The sequence below is a fragment of the Egretta garzetta genome, unplaced genomic scaffold (assembly GCF_000687185.1).
Source record: "Egretta garzetta isolate BGI_Z169 unplaced genomic scaffold, ASM68718v1 scaffold215, whole genome shotgun sequence".
NCBI classification, from domain to species: Eukaryota; Metazoa; Chordata; class Aves; order Pelecaniformes; family Ardeidae; genus Egretta; species Egretta garzetta.
In genome coordinates this window covers 8,330,094-8,355,288 of record NW_009259719.1, presented here as the reverse complement: position 1 = coordinate 8,355,288, position 25,195 = coordinate 8,330,094, and the positions used below count along the sequence as shown (strand labels likewise).

The following is a 25,195-nucleotide window of genomic DNA, read 5'->3' as shown; positions in this document are numbered from 1 at the left end:
ATTTAACATCCTTGCACCCCAGTTCTGGAAGTGGGGACAACAATTCTGCTGGGCCTTTCAGAGCACTCTGGGGAGAGAAGATGCACCTGGCCAACCACGTTTTTATCTCCTGTTTTTGCTCATATTCCTGCCTTACATACTAGAATATTTCTTCGCAGCTCCTGCCAAAACCTACCTTACAACAGACACAGAAAGCTTTGAGTGGGTGCAGTCCCAGCCAGCCACTGTTGCCTGCATCTCGGAACCGGTTCATGAACTCTGTATAAAGGGCCCGCTGGATCTTTGAAAGACGTACCAAAATGACGTGTTCTTCCTTTGATGGGAGCTGAACCTTCAGCACATTGTGGCCTCGCCTGTGGAGGAAATAAAGAAAGAGATAAACAGAGGGAAGGGAATTTCCCAATCTGATCTCTCTGTGGCTGCGTGTAGGGTAAGATTTTGACTTCTTGCCCACCTGGCTGCAGGGAGAAAGACCTCTAGTTGCATGATTCTCTAATGCACAACACTTCTGAGATAACTCTCCCTGCAGCCAAATACCAGCTGTAAGCACAATTACAGATATCTCAAATGTTACAGTCTTCTAGCACAGGTCACAGTGTTAAGAGGGTGATGTAAGTCCTATTTTTCCATGGCAGTTGAAAAACAGAAATAAGACCTCAGGTCTCTTTTTAGCTCTGCCAATGACTAAGACACTCCATCCAAATCACTGGTCCAGCATCTTAGAACTGCCATCTGAGAAACAAAGTCTATTTGTTTCCAGAGTGGTGGAGACAGTGTCACTTTTCATAGCTGAGGGTTTGTGAAACACTTTCAGATCCTTGGGTAGAGGATGTTGGAAAGTATGCATCCAAATTAACAATTAAGACATCAAAATAAGCCTGAGGTCACTCTGGTACAGTTAGAGGTGGTGTTCTCCATTATCAGAATCTGTGGTACCAAACCAAACCAACTTTACTTCTACCCCCAAAGCAAAACAGAGCCATAAGAACCACTTTGCAGTTGACAGATTGAACAAGACAGAGATTCTGAGAGAAATGTGGAGCTGCTAACCTAAGGATCTCCTCTGAGGTTTTCTCTGTATGCTTACAATCCTCCCACAAAGACAGATAAGGTACCTGTTTAAAACTCAAGCCTAAGAAGCTGGATCGATGGGCCAAGGCCAATTGTATGAAGTTCAACGAGGCTCAGTGCCAGGTCCTGCACTTGGGTCACAACAACCCCATGCAACACTACAGGCTTGGGGAAGAGTGGCTGGAAAGCTGCCTGGAGGAAAAGGACCCGGGGGTGATGGTTGACAGCCAGCTGAATATGAGCCAGTAGTGTGCCCAGGCAGCCAAGAGGGCCAGCGGCATCCTGGCTTATATTGGGAATAGTGTGGCCAGCAGGAGTAGGGAAGTGATCGTGCCCCTGTACTCGGTGCTGGTGAGGCCGGACTTCGAATACTGTGTTCAGTTTTGGGCCCCTCGCTACAAGAAAGACATTGAGGTGCTGGAGCACGTCCAAAGAAGGGCAATGAAGCTGGTGAAGGGTCTGGAGCACAAGTCCTGTGAGGAGCGGCTGAGGGAACTGGGGCTGTTTAGCCTGGAGAAAAGAAGACCTTACAGTTCTCCAAAACTACCTGAAAGAAGGCTGTAGTGAGGTGGGTGTTGGTCTCTTCCCAAGTAAAATGTGACAGGATGAGAAGAAATGGCCTCAAGTTGTGCCAGGGCAGGTTGAGGTTGGATATTAGAAAAATTCCTTCAGCGAAAGGGTTATCAAGCATTGGAATGGGCTGCCCAGGGAAGTGGTCGAGTCCCCATCCCTGAAGGTATTTAGAAGACGTGTAGATGTGGCACTTAGGGACATGGTTTAATAGTGGCCTTGGTAGCGTTAGGTTAACAGTTGGACTCAATGATCTTAAGGGTCTTTTCCAATCTAAACGATTCTGTGATTCTATAAGGCAGCATGATTAGCTGTACTGCATAAAGTCAGGAAACAAGCAGGCTAATTTGGGATGAAGGAGCTGTTCGCATGGACTACATGGTTAAGAACTCCTTGTGGACTCACCGCTGCACAAAGCCTTCCAGCAGGCTATGCAGGACATGACTGCGATACCTCATGAGACGCACATCTTGAGGGGTGCTGTCAATACACTGCCCATTCAGGATAGGGCGCTCAAACATGTTGCTGAATTCCTGCCGTGAGCCTAGAAAGTCAGGTCGGACAAAGTCTACCATGCACCAATACTCAATGAGGTTGTTCTGGAGTGGGTAGCCAGTCAGCCCCCCCCGCCGGCGGGAGCGGATGTTCTTCAGGGCCTGTGAAGTGCTGGCATGGCAGTTCTTTATCCGGTGTCCCTCATCACAAATAACCACATCTGGGCCAGGGCGAGACAAAGCTTTCTCAATCCCTGAGGACAAGGAACATTAAGTGTTAGTTAGAGATGAATAAGACAAAGTTCTGGTTTTATATGGTCACCAACTTTGCAAAAAGAAAAAGAGGGGCAGTTCTGAAAGAAATAAAAAAGCAGTATTCATGGGTGGCAGAGAGCAAGGCTGATTCAGGAAATAAAACATGACTAGACACTTAGCTCTGATTTAGCACAATGTGGTAATGACATGGCTGTCCCTTGATTTCTGCTTAGTGACCTGCATTGCATCAAGTTCAGTGTCTTGCATCAGATCAGACTGGTAAATCTCACACAGACAAATCCCCAAGTTTGGTGTACTGACTTCCAGACTTACTTGCAGCTATTGCAAGAAATAAAAGACTCAACCAAAGCTTCAGCAACCTTCTGTCTCGAAAGACACAATCCTGCCCAGCAAAGTTTGATCATGTCAGGGATGCTAAAAGCAAGTTATAGGTTATTTCCCTGTGCTGCCGGAATTGATAGGTGCTGGACAACAGGATCATACTCTCTCTCTCTTGAGGACTGGCCTCCCACCTTTCAGAAGCTCTTGCTGCCGGTCTTCCTCATCCAAGTCAATAATGACAGGGCCAGCTTGTTTCTTTGTTTTCTTCTTCCTGCCAGTGGCAAAGGACTTCTTCAGTGAGAGGAGACGGTACATCTCATATCCCATCAGCAGCACACCACCCTCTATCACCCAGTCATTCACCACCTTTGCACGTGCAGCTGTTGTCCTGCAAAACAAACAAACCAAATAAACTGTAAGCTTTCTCTCCAGTTTGAGTTTGAACCACTGGATTGGAGTCTGCTGAGAAACAAAACCTGTTCAATTAATTAAAGCACTTTCTCGCAACAAACGAGACAGAGGAATACAATGAAGTTTCTTTAGGAGACAATCTGGTACAAAGCAAAAGAAAAAAGCCTTTTATGTGCCACAGGTAGCAGGGTTGGGAATGACAAATCCTTACAGGAATTGAGCTGTAGAAGTTTGTCATGCACAAAAGCGTACCCAACTTGAAAGCAACCTTTTTAAAGAGCTGTTGAAGAGACTGCCTCTGCAAAAAACGTTTTCAGAACGAGCTGCTAACACGCATGGTTGTAATCGTCTAGTTGTTTATCCCTTGTTGTCTCTTCCAATGCTAGTGTCCCTCAATTGTTCCTTCCATGATAGCCTGCTCAGAATTGGTTCAGATCAAGACACTGTCCTCACTCAATCCTCCCAGAGCACACCAGATCCCATCCAATAGTAAATACATGGCTGGAGTAGCATCAGCAGATTCAAAGTACATTCCACCCAGGAGGTGAAGACCTCAACAGATAAGTGTATGAACATAGCCCATGAACTGAGAGTTCCCTAGGATCACTACGCTGTCCTGATCCATGCAAGAAAAATGACCCAGAAAGAAGCAGAGATCCATGAGCCAAGAGTACACTCCACACCAGGCTGTAACTGCAATCACTGATCTCTCCCTTCTGGACCAGGAGGCTCTGTATAACTTGCCCAGAATACCTCAAGGACAACACGTTTCACAGGAAGTCACAGGTGTTGGGTAGAGGAATCCCTAAGTGCATGACAAATCTCAGGGAAAAACCGCAACACTTTAAATGCAAGAGACATGTGGTATTGGGGGCACATGCCTTACAAGTCCCAGGACTCTGACAGGACTAGCAGTGTACCACCAGAAACAAACCATAGCACTTCTGCTCCTCTCTGCAGAAGTAGCTCTGTCTCTGGAACTGGGTTCCTGATCTCAGCATATATGGAAGAACAAAAAGGTGCATCAGCAGTGTGAGAAGGAAGTACAAGATATAAATATCAAATGAAAGAGACAGTAAATCTCTCCCAGGTACCAAAATCCTCCTCTCATGATGGCATCCACAACAAATGCAGAGTGGGAAAGATGTGGGAGTTGAGGGCACAGAATTAGCCCAAACTAAAAAGTCTGCAACAGCAGTTCTGGTAACAGTTCCATAAGACACAGTCCAAGAGCTCAAAAGGGCTTTTGCTGGTACCTACTTGTGTTCATCATTCAGGATGTGGACTTTGAAGGTGCGGGGCTGGACCTCTTTGGAGTTATAATCAGCATTTTTCCCGCGGAAAGTTTTTGAGGTGCTGGGAGCCACATGTTGAATTCTGCTAGCCAGTTTTGGAGCGTATTCACCTGAAAAAGTCAGGCATAGAAAGATTAAAAACCCAACTGAGTCACTTGTTATTTGCTGATCCCAGACAGAAGGAGCAGACTACAGCATACAAACTCAGGGACAAAAGGAATGAAAGAGGGAGAAGAGGAGCAAGGGTATGCTAGAGCTTGATGTGAGACGGGACACTAATCAATCTCCTCTACACAAAGAGAGAAGTAGTGCAAGGAAGCCCCTCAGCCAGCCCTTCACTTGAGCTACTACTTACAGGTACAATGGCAAGAACAGTCTTTGCCTCCGTGTGCCGAAAAAGTACATCCAAGAAAGAGATGACCTGTATGGTCTTGCCCAGGCCCATGCTATGTGCTAAAATACACCCAAACCCACTGCTGGTTTTAAATCTCTCCAAGGACTCAACCAAGTTGTCATACAGGAATCGGATCCCACCAATCTAGACAGAAAAGTAGAATTATTAGATGGTGGGAGAAAACAAGAAGATGGGTATGTATTTACAGAGTGGCAAGCACATTCGGATTGCATAAACAATGAAAATATAAAGGGGATGTTTCAAGTTCACTACAGTATTTTAACCTAGGGAAGACTCAGAAAATCAGTATTTTTAGATTCTCATAAAGCTTTCTGGGAATAGAACAATAAATCGAAATTCATTCAAAGCCAGAGAATCTGAATTAGGGTTGATTAGTTTGTTTATAAATATAATTTTAAAAATGTTCATCTAAATATACAAAAGAAGACATTCCTGTCTGTGCCAGACATCACCACACTGTCCATCACCAGGACACTCGGGTAAAAAACTTCTTGGGCATCAGAATGAACTCTAATTGTTGTAAGATATTTTGCCTTTGAGAGCTGAAGGAATTTTGTTACAAGTACTGCCAGAAACAAGCAGTGCATTTTCATCTCTTTATCTTGTCATTGAAGATGAGTATGTGCTCTTGAAGTAAGAGCTAAATACTCTGGTTATCATGAAACAATAGCCAAAGTTATACATAGCCCTGGCCTTCCTTTAATTTGTCCTTATCATTTGACTGCCCGCATAGCCACCACCACAACCAGACTGGTCACAGATCTCACCAAAGAAGTTTTGCTGAGATTACAAGGCAGGCTTGCCTGAATTAATTGCATTTTCAAAGCTAATAAAGCTTACCTGATGGGGCTTTACTGCGTGTGCAAGCTGAGGAGCCAGAAAAATGTCCTCCTCATTTGGTGGATGATTGATGTTGACAATGACTTGCCCCAGAGCATCTGACTGATTTAAGGCATCATTTACATGAGAGCCACTGCTCTCTTCGCTGCCATCCTCCTCCCCTTCATTGCCAGAGTCACTGCTGTCCACAATTTGGAGGGCATCATCCTCTCCTGAACTCAGCTCAATTACTTCTGTAAAGTAATGAAAACAGGAGAAAATAAGGGCAGGGGATAACTTAACGTCAGGGTTTATCATGCATGGAAAATGCATGATATCTGCAAGATAAGGCTACCACCTTTTGCAATTCCACACTGGCCTAATGACCTATTCTGAACAAGCGAGCACAATACAGGCACACATCAGGCCCCTCAGGCCAGCATACAGAAGCAGAAGTTTCTGAACATTTCATAGAACATTAATTTGGGCTCATCGAAACAGAACATGAGACAGTTTCTGTAAGTGTTTTACGTTTTCCTGCATGTGTCCTCTTAATTCCCAAACCCAGACATGCATTTTATCTGTTGATACGTCTAAGGACCACCAAGGAAATCAGGCAGAAGTACTCTACCAGAGTGGTATAAAGGAGTCGGGTTAGATCCATTTGGGACAAGGGACACAAAACCCACTTGCAGTTGCAGATCTGAATACTTAGATGCTCCTTTTATACACAGCAAATGATGCCACATCTCACATAAGCATTCTTCAGCAGAGCCCTGAGCAAAATTAAGTGCATTTATAAAGCAGAAATAAACACAAGATCACAAGAGTGCCTGATAGGCCAGGTTATAAATATCAGTTCAGGACTCAAAGGCCAGAACTGGCCATATATTTGGAAACCAATAGGCCTAAAAAATCTGAAGTGATTCACTACTGGAGCATCTGACTAGATGAAAACAAGAGACATGTGGCTAAATAAACAGCACATTGTGAGAAGACCAGGGTGAAGCAGTTGGTCACTTACCATCTTTAATGCTATTTTTTCCTTTAGCATCATCTTCACTGCCACTGCTGGTACTATCTAGGCAGATCACTTCCTCAGCCAGGACCTGAGGGGGGAGCTGGGTAGCCTCTGCTGTTCTGAAAACGATGTCCTCTACAAACATAAATTACAAACAATAAGTAATTCATAATAACGGGGAAGGAGACAAAACTGTTCAGAAACCAGACAGTACTTCCTTCCACATTTGCTCCAATAACTTAGCCCTGGAATTTTCCATAACAGACTCTCACTGTCTACAATACTGCTATGACTCAGCTTCCTGGGTCACAGTCTCCTCCTCTCTCAATATGCCAAAACAATAGCCCATTGCTGATGGCACCCTCACTGTTGCATGCCCTGACTGGGGCACACTGATCATGCAACATGCTAAAGTCCCTTTTTTTTTTTTCCTCGGGGCGGGGGGGAGGGTGTCTCAGAAGTAAAAGCTGTTTTTCATCCAGCAGAGAAAGCAGCAACTGCTGAAGGGATGATAACTGCCCTTTGTTAGTCAGGACACTGTAATAATTACATCCCACATATCATAAACAACTTCTGCTGATCAAGACCATTTGCTTGTATGTTTAAGTACTGCCATGCGGGGAGAGAGGTTAGCTAACGGCCAAATAAGCACCGCTGCAGTGACTCAGCAAGCGATAATGTTCTTCTGGGGCTGCAACCTACTCCACAACAGTAAAAGTGGTTTAAATAGCTCTTATTCCTTCCCCCCCATGCAAAAATGTTTTGAACACTTGCACTTAAGGGACAATATACATTTTCTCAAGAGGCAAAGTCAACTCAAGAACTCCTTACCCCTGATACAACTTCCAACTGCACTTCTCTGCCCTTTACACCAGTCTGAGAGGCTGTGCTATAAACTAGATCACTGAAATGATGCAGGTTAGAAGACAATGCAAGATGACATATTCACCGGAAGACAAGGGTGATGCTTAACCATTTATACTGCCTGCTATTTCACTGCTTGCTGAAACATGCAAGAAAGGACAAAGTTACATCATGAACATATGTGCACCCAGTCTAACATCACGAACATATGCACACCCAGTCTATTGTTCCACTATCCCTAGTACCATACCCATGCATTACCAGACCATTTGCAGTACAAATGTGATCTGGACCAAGGACATGGCATTTCTGTCAAGTCCATCGGTTTAAGCTTCCATACCAGTCGGAAAGACAAGATGACCCCTGTCCAGCATTCCGCTTACACAAAATTAACTTGTCAAAATATCTTCAACAATGAAGTTACCTGGTACCTTTCACCATGCAGCCACAGCATCTTGATTCAGAGCTAGCTCAGAAGTAGAACTGACTACACTGAACTGACAAGTGGTTTAGAACTGCTGTTTCAAGAGTTTACACTTGGAAGTCCAAGTGCAGCATAGAATCATAGAGTGATCTGGGTTAGAAGGGACCTCTAAAGGTTTGCTGGTCCAACCCCCCTGCAATGATCAGGGACATCTTCACCCAGATCAGGTTGCTCAGGGCCCCGTCCAACCTCACCTTGAATGTTTCCAGGGATGGGGCATCTACAACCTCTCTGGTCAACCTGTTCCACTGTTTCACCACCCTCATCGCAAAAAATTTCTTCCGTATATCTAGTCTGAATCTACCTTCTTTTAGTTCAAAACCATTACACCTTGTTCTATCATGGACAAGCATGGCACTACCACCTTCTTCATTCAGCTTCTATCCTTAAAGATCTTGCTTCAGGTGGCATCTCCCACTGCTTACCAGGAAGAAACTCGAGGGGTACAGTTGGGATAGTGGCTGGGGGATCTGCTCTGGCTGTTTTCTTCTCTCCAACTCTTCCTGCTGGGCTGCTTTTGTCACGGCTTCCAGTTGGTCCTCACGCAACAGCTTTCTGAACACAGGAGCAAACAGAGAAACATGATTTGGTTACACTCAAACGATTTCTTCCAAAAACCTTAATGGCTGTACAGTTGTCTCAAAAGATCACCAACAAGCTCCAGGTAGTCTGTCAGCTACACAGACTAGAAACATCATCACCAAAAGCTATAGACAAATTCTACAGCTATTTCAAGACCGTGCCTCCACAGGTAACACTACTATTACCCAAGGAAAGATGCAAATGCAAAATAATGAAAGGAGGAAAAACGTGAGTGGGTAAGTACATACTTAAGCTAGGTTATCATAGACTAGTTCTTCTATCTGAAAGGATGTTACTTATTGCTATGCAGTTTATGAACAGAAAATGCACAAAGTCATGCAAAGAAGATATATGGGAAGAAAAGGCATCAATTCCCCCACAAAAAGTCATGACTCCATTTCCTCTCTAACATAATTATTTTCAGGAACTAGGACCTCTAATGTCTTTAACAGTTGGTTCAATGGATGCTCTCAAAGCATCTTACTTTTACAGGTAATTTTCATTATTTCCAAAAGTTGCTTTTCCCCTGCTTCAGTTTCACATGTGCAGCATTGGAAATGAAGGCTCTTTTGCCAGAGAAGAGGTGCAATACAAGCAGTGGTAACATCCAGCTCCCTCAAACTAGCCTTTAAATCCACCCAACCCCACACTGCAGGAACATCTCCTCCATCCTAATGAAGTCTCAGTTTCCAAGGCCTACTCAATGCTCATTCCCTTGGCTTTAAGAAAATCAACCTGCACAAGCTTAAATATGAACCAAAGACCACCAGCACATTACACACAGGGCAAAAGAGCCATTTGCTGCCACAGGGACTTCCTGCTCCATGACTCCTCTGAGCATTTTAGAACCCCTCAAACAAAATTTCATAGTCAATTACCACCTCACAACCTGTCCCAGAATATATGCGGTGACTTACACAATCAAACAATTATTGCTTTGTAAAAATTTTTTAGTAGAGGGAAGGACTATATTTTAGGTTGTTTGTAATAGGATCCTCATCAGCAGATATCTGAAACTAGATGTTTACTTAATGGTGGTGCTGTTTTTCAATTACATGTCTTAAAAGCCAGCAGCAAGTACACAATTTTTGCAATATATTCCATAACCAAATACTCACTCTTCTGAAATACCAAACAAGTCTGCACCCACATGCAGCACTCCAGTCTGAGATTATACTACTCCCACTGGTGAAATTCTAAGGTTTTGGAAAAGAGAAGCCATCTGGTTTGCCAGCAGTGGCAAAATGTAGCTCAGAAGCTAAGTCCAGAGATTCCATTTTTACCCAAAAGACTGTATAGGACCCTAGCTCTTTCTGTCCTGCTGCTGCTGACCTTATGTTCCTCCGCATGTGAGACGGTTTCTGAGCCCTCTTCTTTTTGGTGTCCTCAGAGGCCAGGCTCTTGTGCTGGTTCTGCAAGAGTCGCTCTGCCCGCTCACTCTGAGATGAGGTAGTTGAAGTAGAGCGCTGCCATTCTCCATCCTCCGCATGTTCAACATGGTCACCGCTGAACACTGCTTCCTGGGGTTGGTCTGAAAAGACAAGGAGGCAAGGACATGAGAACTGTGCCAGGCTGACAGCTGGCTTTTACACGAGCATTCACCAGGATTTGAGCTGAATGGGAACCAACAATCCCTATTCTCACTCATTTGCAAGCCTGTTTCCCTGAAGGGCCAAAACTGGGGTCCTTTCCAACAGTGCCACTCAAAGGATGCTAAGAAGTTTTACGGTGAAGGGTCTGTTCCCAGTGAAAACCAAGGCTACCACCACTCAACATAGCCCAAAAGCATCCTGACAAGAAAATAAGGCAAAATTATTTTGGTCCACACTGAGGACCCTCTGCCCCTAAGGACCTGTTTTCCTTACAGGGGCCCAGTGAGCTCCAAGTAAAGCAAGGAACTCAAACCTCTTTTTCTTTGTTTCACAACATTCAAGTGGGGCAGAAATTTCCATTTATATGATACCTGTGGAACCATCTTCCAAGCTAATAGAATATACCATGCAAGAGGTTATCTGGTTCAAACACTGGGTCATAGCTTAGCAGGCAGTTCAGTGGTTTTATTACTAGGCTCCACACTCACGATGGTGTCAAATGGTAACTTCTGGCAAGCTTTTTGAAAAACAAAAAGTAAGTGGCAATACTCTTTCCACATTATAAACCACATGCACTCCTTTTTCTCAACATTCTCTTATTTTCAGACTTGCATTAATGGCCAATTTCAGTCTGAAAGCACTATGTGAAATGACATCTTGTTCTATGTGACATTTTGCTCTTCAACAGGCTGCCAATGACCAAGCTAATGCTTGCAGAGCACAGAAAGGAAATGTTTCTGTTCAAAAGCTTCCCTTGAAGTAAACTGTTTCTGACAAGCCTTGTAATAGCTTCTTTGAAGCATCTTGTCCCCTTGTGTCAGGCAAAGAGATACCCTGAACCTCATCTCATAATCAGCTTTCTTGCTTATACTGTGTATCTGAGCTAATGACTGAACTGAAATGACACTTAGACAGAACTTAGAAGGAAAGAAGACATCAGCACAAAAGAATGTGGCAGATGAAGTAATACAGAACCAACAAGCATCACATTGGGACTCCGTGGGATCTGGAGACAAAAAGCATCCCTTCTCAAAGAGCTGGGAGCTTACATGAGGATGCTTCAGTACAGCACATTGCACGTACAGGCACCTCTACAGCTGCCATGTTAACATGCCTATTAAATTAACCTTACCACCAATATCACTTCTTAAAATTGAGATGACAAGAACTAGATTCACACCTTGGTCAAAAGCACCAAGGTTGTAAGCTTCCTCTCCAGACATCTCACCAGACCTGCCCCAGCATTAGCTCAAAGCCTGTGTCAGAATCCATTTGGGACTTCAGGGCTCACCCCACTGTGGGCCAATACCAGCAGAGCAGCTCAAACATTTCTGTGAACATCAGTCACAGCAAGTCTTACACACACTAGAAAAATGGGTATCCACAACTTATGTGATGAAACAGAGCTCATGATGAATGCAGGAAAGAGTTATGTTGCATGTGAAGATAAAGGCAAAGGAGTTTGCTGCTATGGTCACAGAAGTTCTCCTACCACAGCCAAGGTCTTGGAGCCCTGTCCTCCCACCATCCCTCCTTAAACTTAGAAGCTCAGACGTCACGTGTTACATTCACTTGCAGACAGAGAACGGTTCTGGGAATAAACCCAGATTCCCAGGCTTCCCAGACAACAGCTCTGCGATCTGAGCTACAGACACATTTTGGTCACATTACCTGCAATTCTTCAGCACCACTTCCTTCCCCTCACCCCTCTCGACTCCGGGTTATATAACTAGATCAAAAGACTGGATGAAATAGGGCAAAGGGAAGCAGGGAGGCTGCACACGTGATCACATTCTCTGGGATGAGTCATTAAACCAGTGACTATCCCGGAGACAAACACTGCTGTGGTTGCACTGTTGCCATCTCACCCGGGGCCCAGGGGACCTTGACAAGGCATCAGAGAGCACAAAGTCATGCCTGTTTGGAGCAGGAAGCGCTTCTCTCCCCACACCCCAGCAATTACCCACATCACCTCCTTCGGCAGCAACTCTGCCACCTGAGCTGTGCTGGGAAAGGGTGCCTTCAGGTAGAAGGTGATGCTAACAAAATCCAAAGGCTCAGCAGCCCACAGGTGAGGCCATGACATGTCTCCTCTGTACATTTTCATATTTGTTACGCAATCCCTACGTATACTCATTCCACCTCTGCATTTTACTTTTCTTTCCTCTTAAACATGTGTAATACAAGCTCTGGTGAAACGTACACACAGCTGGATCAGACAGGTTTCTTTAAAAGATAATTCTCATCTGAGCAGGAGCCTGAAGACTAAAAATTTGATGACAAATTTGGCCCTGCACTGAGTACAGGCCCTCATCCACCACAGCCGTGTCTGCTCAGGCTGGTGTTTGTCCTACCAACACAAGTTCTCAGGTGAGGAACACAATCTGTGCCTCAGCCCACATTCCTGACACATATCCATCTAGATACTCTAGATAGATCTCTTCCACACTGATTCAGCCACAGCGGGATTCAGAGGACAGACGGCTTCCCAAGGCTGGTCCCGTCCTTGCCACTACAATGAATAAAGCTGCTTTTCACAATCATAAAATCACAAGTCCCTTCCATTGAACCATGCAACAGTTCCCACCACACCTGTGACACAGGCTGGCAGCTACTAGCAGGAATTGTTTTGTTGATGTTTTGATTAAACTCCTGTGTGTACACAGCCTAAATCTTACTGCATATGAAAAGCAATACTCCCCACTGCAGCCATGTGGCTAGGCTCCAGCATGGTGAGCTCCAAGCTGCGTAACTGGGACCCACACTGGGACAGGAACACTAACTACGCACACACTGGGACAGGAACACTAACTACGCACGCAAAAACCTATTTTGTACAAGAATAGGTTTGGTCTTTGGGTTGGAAGGAGTGTGGGAACAGCCTCGATGAACAGGTCCCATCAGGTAATCAATGGAGTAATTCCTGCCCCAATTCTGCCAAGCCTACATCTACAACAGAAATGCAATTATAGTTTTGTAACAGGAGCTCAACACACTACTCTGACGCAGCTATACAAGTAGCTTTTTACATAACACAAAAATTCACCAGCCATGTTTGCATGTTGACAATTGCCCGATCATGCTTAAGCTGTTAGCGCACTCTAGGAAGACCTGGCCAGTTATCCACGTTGCCTCAATGAGAAAAGCATTGCCACCAGCTCATGTGTAACAAACTAGCACAGCCTTGCACAGGGAGATCAACCACATACGCCCAAGCACAGCTGAGGGAAGAGCAGGCCTAAGTCCACGCAGCAGAAGACAGTCATGAGTCAGTCATGGTCACAGATGAAGATGTAAACCCACGCCATGCTTACACACGGTGGGCACTGAGAATCAGCTGGAACACCAACTGCTGGGTTCACAGCAGCTCTGTGGCATGTTTTGCACTGTGCTCACCAGAACAGGCTCTACAGATCTACAAAGATGGTCTCCTGAGGGTAGTGGTGACAGCACCAACACAGACTGCAAGCTGCTCCTTCAGGTAGGATACAGCTCTCCAGCTGATAGGTCCCCAGGCAGTTCCCACTGGTCCTCTGTTACGGACATCTGCAGACACCCAGGCACTCTGTCCTGCAAGGTACCCTGAATGCCAAGAGTGGCAAGAGTATCTGTCCTCATGCACTTCAGAGGTTTAAAAATAGGCCTGCAATATTAAAACCCAATAGACCCAATTACGGCATGGCTCTGGTTCATGCTGTAGACCAGGGGTTGCCAGTTTTTTTTGCTCACTAAGCAGTAGCAACCACCACCCCCAGCTGTATGTACAAGCAGGGGGAGGTGTTTGGCTTCTCAACCAACACTTGCAGTTCGGAAGTCTCTGTAAGGAAGAGTCGTGACTGCTCTGTATAACGATGCTTCAGATGCTCCCTGTGGCATAACTGACAGAGCTGCCCCTAAACACCACACAAAGGTGTGGTTCAGGATGCATAACGTAGCCAAAGATCTGTACCACAGTGGGACACTTCCTATTGCACCCAAGCTTATAAAACACAGGTCGTCTCCTCCTCCTTGCAGAATATTCTCAAACTTCACATAAAACAGCATGGGGGACAGCCTGGAGAATATTCTCTAGCATCTTCAATTCAGCAGTGAATTGCTCTTGACACATACAGCCTGCTCTGCAAGGGGGCTCAGGTTGCTGTGAGGTGTCACGAAGCAGCAGGTACGTTTTTGGGAGTGTGAGATTTCTGTAACTAACATGGTCTTCTCCTGACCCTGAGGTGTGTGAGAAGCAATGTTATAGCTGCATCCAACCTCTGTGCTCCAAGGCAAACCTCAGTAAGTTGAAGTGTCTGTGCACACACAAGTAAACATCCACGGCTCTAGCAACAGTCCAACACTCCTAGTAGTACAGAAATGGCCATTCAGGCTGAGACCTGAGGGTCCCCTACCTGAGGATGTTGGACAAGAAGGTGCAAGAGACCCCTCTGTAGACAAAACTCTGTGAAAGATGATTACTTTGTCGTCTCCTCAGTTACCAGCTAGCTAATGTGGCTAGGTAGAGGTTCATCCTCCTTCTGGGAGGCCAACTTTTCTGCCAGGTTAACTCCAATGACTCTGGGGAAGGTGTACCACTGAAAACCAGACACTTGTTTATTTCTAAAATCATCTCACTACCGAAACTCAGGGTGCTGAATAGCGCTATTTTGCTGAGTCTTTGGGCATTATTTCCTACCCTAAAGACAGGGATGTGCATGCATGGTGAGGAAGGTAGCTGCATACAGAGCGGGGAGGAATTAATTCTTGCTTTGGGAGCTCTCTTTTGTCCTGCACAAAGAACAAGGAGCAGTTACATATTATTGCAGGCATTCTGGGAACTTCCACACAGTTTGTGGGCAATAGCTTGTCAGAGACTAGCTAGTACTAGCTAGTACTACTACAGCCAGTACTGAGCTGTCAAAGCAAGAATGGGAGGAGCAGGGAGGGATGGCACAAGAAAGACTAATTGCACAGCTCCAGCTGCAACACTCGCAGTCACTGACACACTGAACCTCAACTGTGCCGAAGGCTAGAGAAGTGACCCTACAGAGCAAGCCCGACTGCAAAGGTGCTGACAGGCTGGAAGATGTTCTTCAGGGTTACGTGATGTTTTCCCAGTGCACTGGGCACTGGAGAGGTGTGTGGGTGATGCCAGAGTTCAACTGTACTTGGCACCTGAAGAACAGCAGTTCTCTAACAGCGGCACAGCAATTATCTCAGAGACTGACAACAGCCAGAGTGCTCTGGCTCATCCTGTATCCAGCTGAAGCAGAAAATAAATTAAATCTTTTCAGAGTATTCTTTCTCTGCATGCAACTGATGCAGCTGTTGCATGGATGCTATGCAAGAAGGACAGAGAGGTGTCTGCACAGAGCACCCTCTCATAGAAGCAGCATTACTAAAACAACCCAAGGCTGGAAGCAGGAAATTCCTTGTGAAAACCCTCAAGGATGGTGTAGGCGAAAGCAAGGTGGCAGCTTGGGTTCCCTTCCTCCAGGCCCTACCTGCCACAACACCCAGGCGAGCCAGAAAGCCCCTTCCCGGGGCTTGACACACATCAACGCCTGGTTCCTTACTCCCAAAGCACAGGGAAAGCCATCCCGCAGGGGGGATGAAGGGGGACGCACCCCCTGCAGGGACTCAAGGCTGTGTCTACCGCAGCTAATTAGCAACAAGACTTTGTTCTCAGAAAATAATCGGGGCTCAGTCCTCAGCGGCAGGACGCCCCTCCCAGCCACAACTGCTTAACAAAGCCCTAATTATGTAAGCATTATATAAGCCGGCACACCTGCCCCCCCGCGCCGCAGCATTCGCCTGGCCGCGCTCCCCGGGCGCCTCTCGGCCCTTTCCAGCTGCCCACTCCCTGACAACACCAGAGACAGCGCTGAGGCAGGATCGGCCTTTTGTCTACACCTGTGGTTTCTTGCATGCAGGGGGTATTCCTGTGCTTGTCTGGATGCCCCTCGTGAACGTCCTCTCCTTGCTGGGGCCACGGCTGCAGGGAGCTCCTAGGCCTGGTGTGCTGTGCCCTGGCCAAGAGGGCAGCCATGTCACGTGCCTCGGGCAGCGGGACCTGCAGCTCCCAGCCCCTCTCTGCATGCTGGCCCCGCTCTACTCCCAATGGAACACAGCCCACTGATGGGAGGAATGACTGATTTCCACCACTGCTCTCACCCCGGCTGTGATGGTTGGTGTCCTGCTCAGTCACCGCCACGGTATTGCCAGGCACAAAGGCATCTTCCTAGCCGAGCCCAGCCCCAAAGCTTGCCTGCTCCCATAGGAAGCTTGCCTCGCCTGTCAAACGGCATGTACATTCCCTCCAACATCTTCATTCCCATCGCTGATTTATCTAGGAGTTAACCACCTCAGGTCTGTCAGTCATACCTGTCACTGTAACTGGTCACAGAGACTGTCATATTGGTATAACAAATAGGGCTGTCTGAAGTCTGAGTAACAACGCATTTTTTTACTTCTCTAGGTATCTGTAAAGCAATCAGTTGCTGTGGGTTCAAGAAACGTACATGAATTCTGCAGATTGCTGGTGAGAGACATCAGGCTGCCTCCATCCCTGGACCAAAGGACGGTGGGGAGAGACATGAAATGAGCTCTGAACACCACACCACTAGCACAGGCTCTGTGGGCCAGAGCATGGGGAGGGAGCCAGACCAGGAACACACAAAAGCTGAACCCATCTTCAGATTCCTCCTTGGGCAGGAAGTAAGCCCCAATTGATGGAAAACTTTAAAAGATAAATTATAAGACAGCACTTCCCTTCTTTTTTTCCTTCAGAGGTCTTTCAGTGTATGTTACTGATGAGGTTATGCTGCAGAACAGAACTCCTTTCCTGGCCTGAAAGAATCCTTCAGGAGCAAAAGACAGCAGAATTTGAAGGACAGGAGCGAGGAAGGTACCACCCAAAAAACTCAAGGGAAAGGAAGCAGCCAAGAAGTGCCAAGAGGCAAACTGGAACATCAAACAGCCAACTTTGGTGACAGACAATATATCTTCTAACCCTGGGGTTAATGCAAGCAGAACCAGGCCCAAATACCCAAGAGCTCTTGTTCTGGCCAGGTCTCAACACTGCGGACGCCGAGACCCGGGTTACATAAATACCAAAGAGCACTTATATAACTGTCGTATGCCACAGGCTGGCAGCCACCGGCACCCTGTGCCACCAGAGCGTGGCAGGTAGCTGCTCTGGCCAGCCCTGCAGTGGGGCAACTGTGCCCAGCCCTCCAGGACCTCGCACAAGCCCCCAAAATGCAGCCCAGGTGGGGTGCCCCTCAGGTTGTCCTCACTCTGGAAGGCACAACGGAGGAGAGGTTGATGGTTACCAGGCAATCTCGTGTTCATTTCCAGCTCTGATTACACTCTAAGGTGGGTTGTGACATTTCAAATCAAACATTTTCATAGTGCCTTGAGATGGCAAGAACTGGAGAAGTGCGGAATGCTGCTGACATCCCTCTTTTAGATATATAATCAAAGTTACTTTTCTCAATAAAAGCCCTCAAAACTAAAATGTAAACCACCTCCCCCCACAAGCCCCGCCCCCCACACCTCAGGCAGACACTGCAGGCATTAGCCAAGATGGGAAACAAAGCCAGGAAACATACCCGTTAAGGTAGCCAGCGAAGCAGGGATGGGTTACATTTGTCCTTTAGCTGAGGGTGTGCGAGAGCAACCGAGTTACATAAAACTCCCGCACTGGAGTCAGGAAGTGTTTCAGGCTCCAGTGCTAGGAAGTTTTCAACAAGCTGCGCGAAGGAGGGAACAGAAACCTCGCTGTTCTGGTTATCCTGGTTAACTACTAACCCAGAATATAGTTTTGCCAGCCAGATTACAAAAATTACCATAGGGATCTAAACCACAAGTAATCAGATTTAACCATCAGACCTTACTTATTTTCACAATAGTTCAAAACTTTAGAAAAAAAAAATATTGTTCTATTCTATTAAGGTGGATAAATATTGATTTAGGTAACAAAGATAAATCTCCCCTCCTAACTTCAGAAAATAAATGTGTATGGAGGCTTGACATGTTCCCAGCACAGTGAATCCAGCTGGCTGCTACCATGACTCTTCTTAGGGATAAATTTCAGGGACTAAGAAAAAAGGACAAGTAGGGGAGCAAGCATTCTGCATTATGCAATGATTACATAAGCATTAGTTTACACTAGGTAGCTGGGAGTTGTGGTAGTAGCTTTATACCAGGATACCCTCAGAGCAATGAGAAATAATAAAGAAGGGATTATTGCTGCCACACGCTTCCAAGGCCACCAAAATGGCAAACAAAAAACGAGCACAAACCGAACTTTAATCCCTGTCTCAAGCCCTCACCGTAGCTTGGTTCAGGACCTGTTAAGGGGGCAGGGGGGAAGAAGGGGGGAAGAGGGGGGGAGAAGACATCTGACACTCACTCCTAATTTAAAAGAGCAGCATGGGAAATAATCCCAGCATAAAGCATCCTTCAGCATCTGAGTGCTCCTTTGTTATTGCTCATGATGGCAATGGTGTAAGAGAGGAGAGATTTCAAAATTACAATACCTGGCATTTGCACTCCAGTGTCAAAGAGTTCATAAGCACAACGCGGTCCTCACAATAACCTGTGAAACACACTCCTGTCCATCTTGCAGAGGAGGAAACTAAGGCAAAGAAATCAGGTAGGCATCAGTGCTGAGTAACTCCCAAGCTGTTGGCTCCCTGCCCTATGCTCAGACCAACAGGCTCACTTTCCTTTCCTTAAATACAATTTCCTACTTGGAAAAACAAAACATAGTTGTGGATTTTTTTAGAACTGTAACAAAGCACAGAACTTCAGCTGCATTCTCTGTTTCTGCTTCAGTCTCTAAAGTAATTTCAGAGGAATTTTTAAGGACTCTGTTTAATGAGGGAGGCATCACTTGGGAGAAAAATGCAAATTGTTGAGTTTGAGCCTCTGTGCCACCGCATTCCACTGGCACTTCTCCCATCAAGTGCAGCCAGAAAAGTGACCGAGAGCACTGGAGAAAGCTAATAAGACCAGGATGAAACACCATCACTGAAAGAACAATCTGTTTCTAATTTTCCTTTTCAAAATATTGGTGCTGCTTTGTGTGCTGCTAAAGCAGTTTGACAAAGGGCTGCGAAGCTGTTCATGGCAATCAGACTCACACAAATCGAAGCCACAATATCACAAGGACACCCCCATCCAAAATACGTAACACCCCAAAAGCTAAGCCCATTACAGCCTGGAAAAAAGACAAGCACTGGTTCCTTCAGAAGGCTGCTAAAATTACAACTACCTCTATGGTAAAAAAAGAAGCATATATGGGGAAGAGACAGGCCTCTAAATAAGATATTTTTCTTGCAGGGCAACAGCCTCTTTTCTAACAGGGGATAGGTAGTGTACTGCCACAAACCTTGATTTACTAGCTGGTGGGTGCTACCATAAAAATAATTCAAATCCTCTCTAACTTTCCAAAAACATTTGTAAAATAACAAACAGAGAGCACAGCACTGCATATACAAGCGCTTCCTACTTCAAACATCCCGAAGAAGTGTTCAGGCACCTAGACTGAGAAAAAGCCACATAACCAGAGAGGAAAAGAGGTAGTGACCAATGGTTGAAGCACAAAGGCAGGGGAGATCATGATGCCTCAGTTCTGCCCCAAACTCACTGTGACTGTGTGCATCCTCTCTGAGGACAAGAAGGCTATGGAGAAGTGGGACAGAGACCTCTCTGGATCCACCAGCCAGAGCACAACCACGTTAGATCAGTTACAAATGCTTCCTCAAACAGATAATTTTCCCACTGGTAGAACAGACTGTGATAAACCTTGCCCCAGACTTTATAACTCGATGACCCACGCAGTACAAAGAGTTCATTTGCACTCTTGCTCTCTGTACAAATGACCCCAAAATACCTTTCCACTCAAAATTTTTGGAAGACCTCTAACCTTGCCTTTTCCCTCCATCTACGACCTACAGTCTCATTTCCAAAAGCATCTTCCCCTCCCCTGCCTTCCCTTTTCATACCTATTATCTAGACTGAATTACATAAGCCACTTGTATCACCCAGATTCCTCATTTATCCAAACTCATTTTGCATCCTAATTCCTTTCTCTTCTCACTTCACACTCTCCCAGCATTAGCTTCTTTGTCCTGCCACCACAACCAGAGAACTAAGAAAGCAAGAAAAGATGATTTTTTTTTTTTTGCTAGAATCCAGCCTTCCCACTAATGGACAACAAATACTACATGGCTTATTTCTATAAAAACTCCTCATAAAGACCACATTGCACTGAACTCTTACAATAAACCAGGAACCCAGAGCTAGAACTCCTGGGGACCATTTCTGACCAGCCTATTAAGTTCACAGCATGAACTTTGAAGGTATTTGCCATATGAACAAGGTGGAAGAAGCTTGGTGTCCCCAAGTATCTGACCTCAAAGTAACAAGTTAAATTACAAATTTAGAAAGTTCTTCAAATCTCAGCAAAGTTTTTTCTCCAACAGACAATGTCCTCCCACCAGCAAGCAAACTAAGTAGCAGTCATCCCAAAACTGTAAAAACTTGTGTTAGGGTTTCACCAGCATCTTCCATTTGATGGGGGGCAGAACAAGAGCCAAGTAGCTCTTGGTCTATTAGGCACTAATAAGGGGATCTGGAGCAAGCAAGCTCTGCCTGGTGCCCAGACTGCTGCCCGGTCGGCAAGTCACCAAGTATTTCACTGACTAAAGAAGCTCTCAAAACTCTTATCGAGTAGGATGTTGGGGAAAAGTCTACACAAAAAGTTGAAGAGGGTGGGGGAGAGGACACTGGATATAAAATCATACCGATATTAACAGCTGCCTCCTCTCTTGCTAAAAATTACTTTCGCAGCATTACATATGACAGCAGCAGAAACAATAACAGCCAGACTCAGAACATCACATCACCGAAGTCTTCAGAATTAAAAGCACAAAGAAAGAAAGAGCTTCCTTCTCATATCCCCTCTGTCAAGCCAACAAGCATTGCAAGACTCTGAAAATTCAATCATTTCCATCCTTGCCAGGTAGGTAGCAAATTAAAATCTGAGCCCCGCTGTACTTTGCTAGCCACTGAGTAGGGTGCTCCTGTACAGGGGAGGGAGTATGAATGGTCTGTAACAGGAAAGCAAGAGGGAACAGAAAACGAGGTGAAAAAAAACCAAACCAGACAAAAAAAACCCCACAAAAAACCGACCTGTGTCCTACCTGGAAACTGCTGAGACTCATCCAAAAGTAACATGCTGCTCAGTGCACAGAGCCTGTGACTCTGCCCCAACACTTGTTCAACAGGGTCGCACGCTCTCAGCCCTTCTGCTAGTCTTGTCTCAGGGTCTTCAGGACAAAAATTTCCAGTCACTCCCGACAACTCGTTATCTCTGCCCGCAGCCCAGCAAGCACTAAATCCACTCTCACTGGCTGTTCAGTTCGCAAGCGGGAAATGCCTCCTCATAAAACAGTCCAGGGTACAGGCAGGGAAACCTGCACTTAAGGTTTCTGAAAATAACTTTGGTAAATAGCTCCCAGTGCTTGAATCCACCCAGCCGGTATGACAGGAATCAGTACGCATATATCCTCCCTGCACCCAGCCGAGACGGACCAGGGTCACCGTTATATAACTAGTTAAATATGCCTTGTGTTCAGCCTAAATAAAAATTGTCACTTATCTCCTCCCCTGCTTGGAGTGTCAAACAACACAGCCCTGCCCGAGGTAGCTGCTGCTCCACTGGGGACCAGTGCCTGGAGCTGCGCTGCCCAGACAGTTTGGCTTCGGTATGTGTTCCCAATCAGCTGGAGCAACCTCAGTTACGCCTGGGAAAAGAGTTAGAGAGAAGAAGAGCAGGGAGGCTGAGTGGGTGTGTACAGGGGAGGTCTCTCTCGTCTTGAGTGGCGGAGCTGCGCACCGTTCAAATAGGACCGGATCCCATTCACTCGGCCCGTGATCCAGTTCAACTAGTGGCAGAGACCAAGACTGAGAATAAAATAAAAATCCTTACATAACCATTCAGGCTCCGGCGGGGCCCCACACAAGGGGAATCCCAACAGACAACAGGGCGCTCAGAGCAGGGGACACGTGGGGCCGTAATCGTGCTCCCAAGTTTCACAGCACAAAAGGAAAAGAGGGGAGGGAACGAGTTGCAAAAAGAAATACAGCCTTTTTGGCTTTGAAAATAATCTTGGTATCCATGATTTTATGAACTATTTGCATGATGCCTGCTAACTTCCAAGGAACCAACTGAGACTGAAACCTGAGTAATTCCTTGGGAGCTGGCAACCTGTTTGCAGAATAATAGGTGAAAAAGCATCCCGTTCACTTCTTCAAATCAGCAGCTCATACAGCACCACTATGCTGCAGAAGGCTCTCAGTGCAGCAAATGGACTATGAGATTTCCCAGTTTTTAGGAAACAACCTTTCAGAATTAGTGGAGTACAAGTTTATTCTAAGCACGCCTTCCTCCCCATCATCATCCATCTGCACCAGAAGGACAGGTACAGGAGAGAATAAGTAAGTACAGGAGAGAATAAGTACTTTAAAGCTGTGGTTGAACCCCTGAAGGCTAACCATCATGCTTGGCCTTCCTCAGCGCTACAGAGACTTCTTCCATGCCTGATTCCCTTTGCAGGCATACCCGCTGCCAGTAACAAACAGCAAACCTGGGCTGATAGACCCGTAATGCAATCAGCTCACTCCTAGCAAGCATTTGTCCACATAATGAAGTCAGCTCTTTGCTTGAAACAACTGGCAAGCAAGAGTCAGGAAAACCAGGACAAGCACAAGAAGCCTGAAGCAGGCTGCATCTGAACAGCTCTGGCACAGATCTGCAGGACAACGTGCTGCCCTCATAACAGTAAAGGTTGGTCCAGAGGTCTGCAAACACAGCCAGGGCAGAGCCTGGTTACCCTTTGTGTGACTCCAGACATTTTTATTAGACCTTTCATTCAAGAGTGTGACAGAGCGCAGTGAATGCTTGCTACCATCAAAATATCTCATTACTTTGAAACAAACCCAAGGTGCTATTTTCATAATTAGAGCCATATAATTTTAATACAGTTAATCTTTTCTTTGGTAAAATTTAAGAGGCTTGGTAACAAGACGGCCTTTCACCTACGTCACAGATTCAAATAGCCTGCTGGCTATTTGAATACACAAGAGCATACAGTGTTTATCAAGGGGAAAAAGAGGGATAAATATATTTAAGAAAAGTGCATAGCCAAGAATCTTGCAGCAGGCCTTATAAGGACTTTGTAGAGTTGGAATAAATAAACAAACAGGACCTCAGCATCTGACCTAACAGATTTATGAAACTGGGAAGCAAAATTTAAAGACAAGTATTTGTGTAAATACAAGTGGGTACTTTCCAAGGCATGCTTATTACAGCAATCAAGCACGAGGAAAATGGAAGTTCAATACATTGGGGGGAACAGGCGACCTGTCCTTCTACACACAGCAATAAAAAGGGAATTTACTGCTTCACCGTAGTGTGCAAAATGGAAAGGAATTTTTCTAGCTTTTCTATTCACAACAGCCTACTGGTGAGGCCATCACTGTTAGCCATGATAAATACGCATTCACACAGCCAAGAATTAGATCTGCCAGAAACAGTCAGTTTATAAAATGATCTCCTCATGGAAGGTAATCTTGTTACAGATAAGCCCATTTACTGAATAGCTTTTCTGTGAGGCCAGCCTTGCCAGTAAGGAAGAATGTTCTCCCTCCCCTACAAGGTCTGAAATCTTACCTAGCTGTCATACCTCACCTACCTCATGTTCAAACCACATGCTCTTTGCAATTGTACAACTGTGCTATACATCAGAAGAGGCTTTTCAAGAAACTGTTGTCACTTGAGAGGTTCCCTTGCAAACAACATAGGAGATTACCCTGTTAAAAAAAAGAAAATCACTATAAAATTTGTATTTTCATAGAATACCAAGAAAAAGGCCCTTCAGAACATGTTTTTTATTCAACTGATGAGTCTTTTCAGCAGCACTGCAAATTCATAAGCGTTAAAACTCACGCCTAAAGCTGCCTACATACACAAGAAGCTTGATCGTAAAAGGACACTAGAAACATATCACAATGACTCTCCTTCCTCATCCCTTCAAGCTGGAGTAGCTCCTTCCCCATCCCCATGCCTGTTTTCCACCTTGAACCTGGTTCTCTCAATCCACTGCTCCTCTTGCTGAGCTCTGCAGGCCAAGCCACTCCAGAACTGCTCAACATTGACCTGATCCAAGCCCACCAAGTGCAGTATGGGTGAGAAGCACTGAATCCATAATGTGCCACCACAGTCTTGGTCCCTGCAAGCTTCCCTTCTCTCAGATGACTGCCCTGTGTGCTGTTCACCCTCATTGCTGCCCTGCAAAATAGAATAGACCTTCCTCGCCCATCCTTGACTTCTCTGCCCTGGCTGTGCAGCCCATTCCCCATCCCACAGCTTTCTCACAGGCGTGCTGCTCCACATTCACCAGCTGCTTCTGCATACCTCGCTGATCATCAACAGGTCAAGAACCTGCCTACAAATCTGAATCATTTGTAAGATATTTAACACAAACTAGGCTTGACAGCCAAATTTCACTCTTGATTATCATCTGCTAGTAGCAAATACAAATAACATTAAGGCTACTTTCCCTGTCCCATTTTCCATGTTGTTTTAGCAACGTGGAAAACACACAAGAGTATGGGGTTTTACCTGGTTGTGGTATGGGTGGTGTTTATCAACCTAAAACAGTTCAGACAGAATCAAACTCCACAACACTCTTGGCAGCTGAGTATTGCTAGGCTTTGAGAATAATTTTCTTTTTAAACAAACACTGTACTCCAAATAAAAACTCTTTTTAGTAAGACCTAAACCAAACCACAGAATTTCCATTAATTTCAGTGAGTTTTGGACTGAACCATAAGACGTCACATTTGATCAAACTTTTTTTTCTCATTTTATTTGTATTCATATAAATCTTGGTTTATTTTCTTTCCCACACTCATCTAAATCATAACG

General features: G+C 45.5%; 1 protein-coding gene across 1 annotated transcript in view; it reads right to left on the bottom strand.

The window, feature by feature from the left end:
- Window positions 1-25,195, bottom strand: part of RAD54L2 (RAD54 like 2) — a 68,634-nt gene that overhangs the window by 9,113 nt on the left and 34,326 nt on the right. The window contains 11 exon segments of the mRNA XM_009639370.2: window positions 176-353; window positions 2,047-2,389; window positions 2,924-3,120; window positions 4,404-4,480; window positions 4,483-4,548; window positions 4,794-4,976; window positions 5,694-5,926; window positions 6,697-6,828; window positions 8,467-8,511; window positions 8,514-8,596; window positions 9,956-10,154. Coding sequence (XP_009637665.2) covers window positions 176-353; window positions 2,047-2,389; window positions 2,924-3,120; window positions 4,404-4,480; window positions 4,483-4,548; window positions 4,794-4,976; window positions 5,694-5,926; window positions 6,697-6,828; window positions 8,467-8,511; window positions 8,514-8,596; window positions 9,956-10,154 — 1,736 coding nt within the window.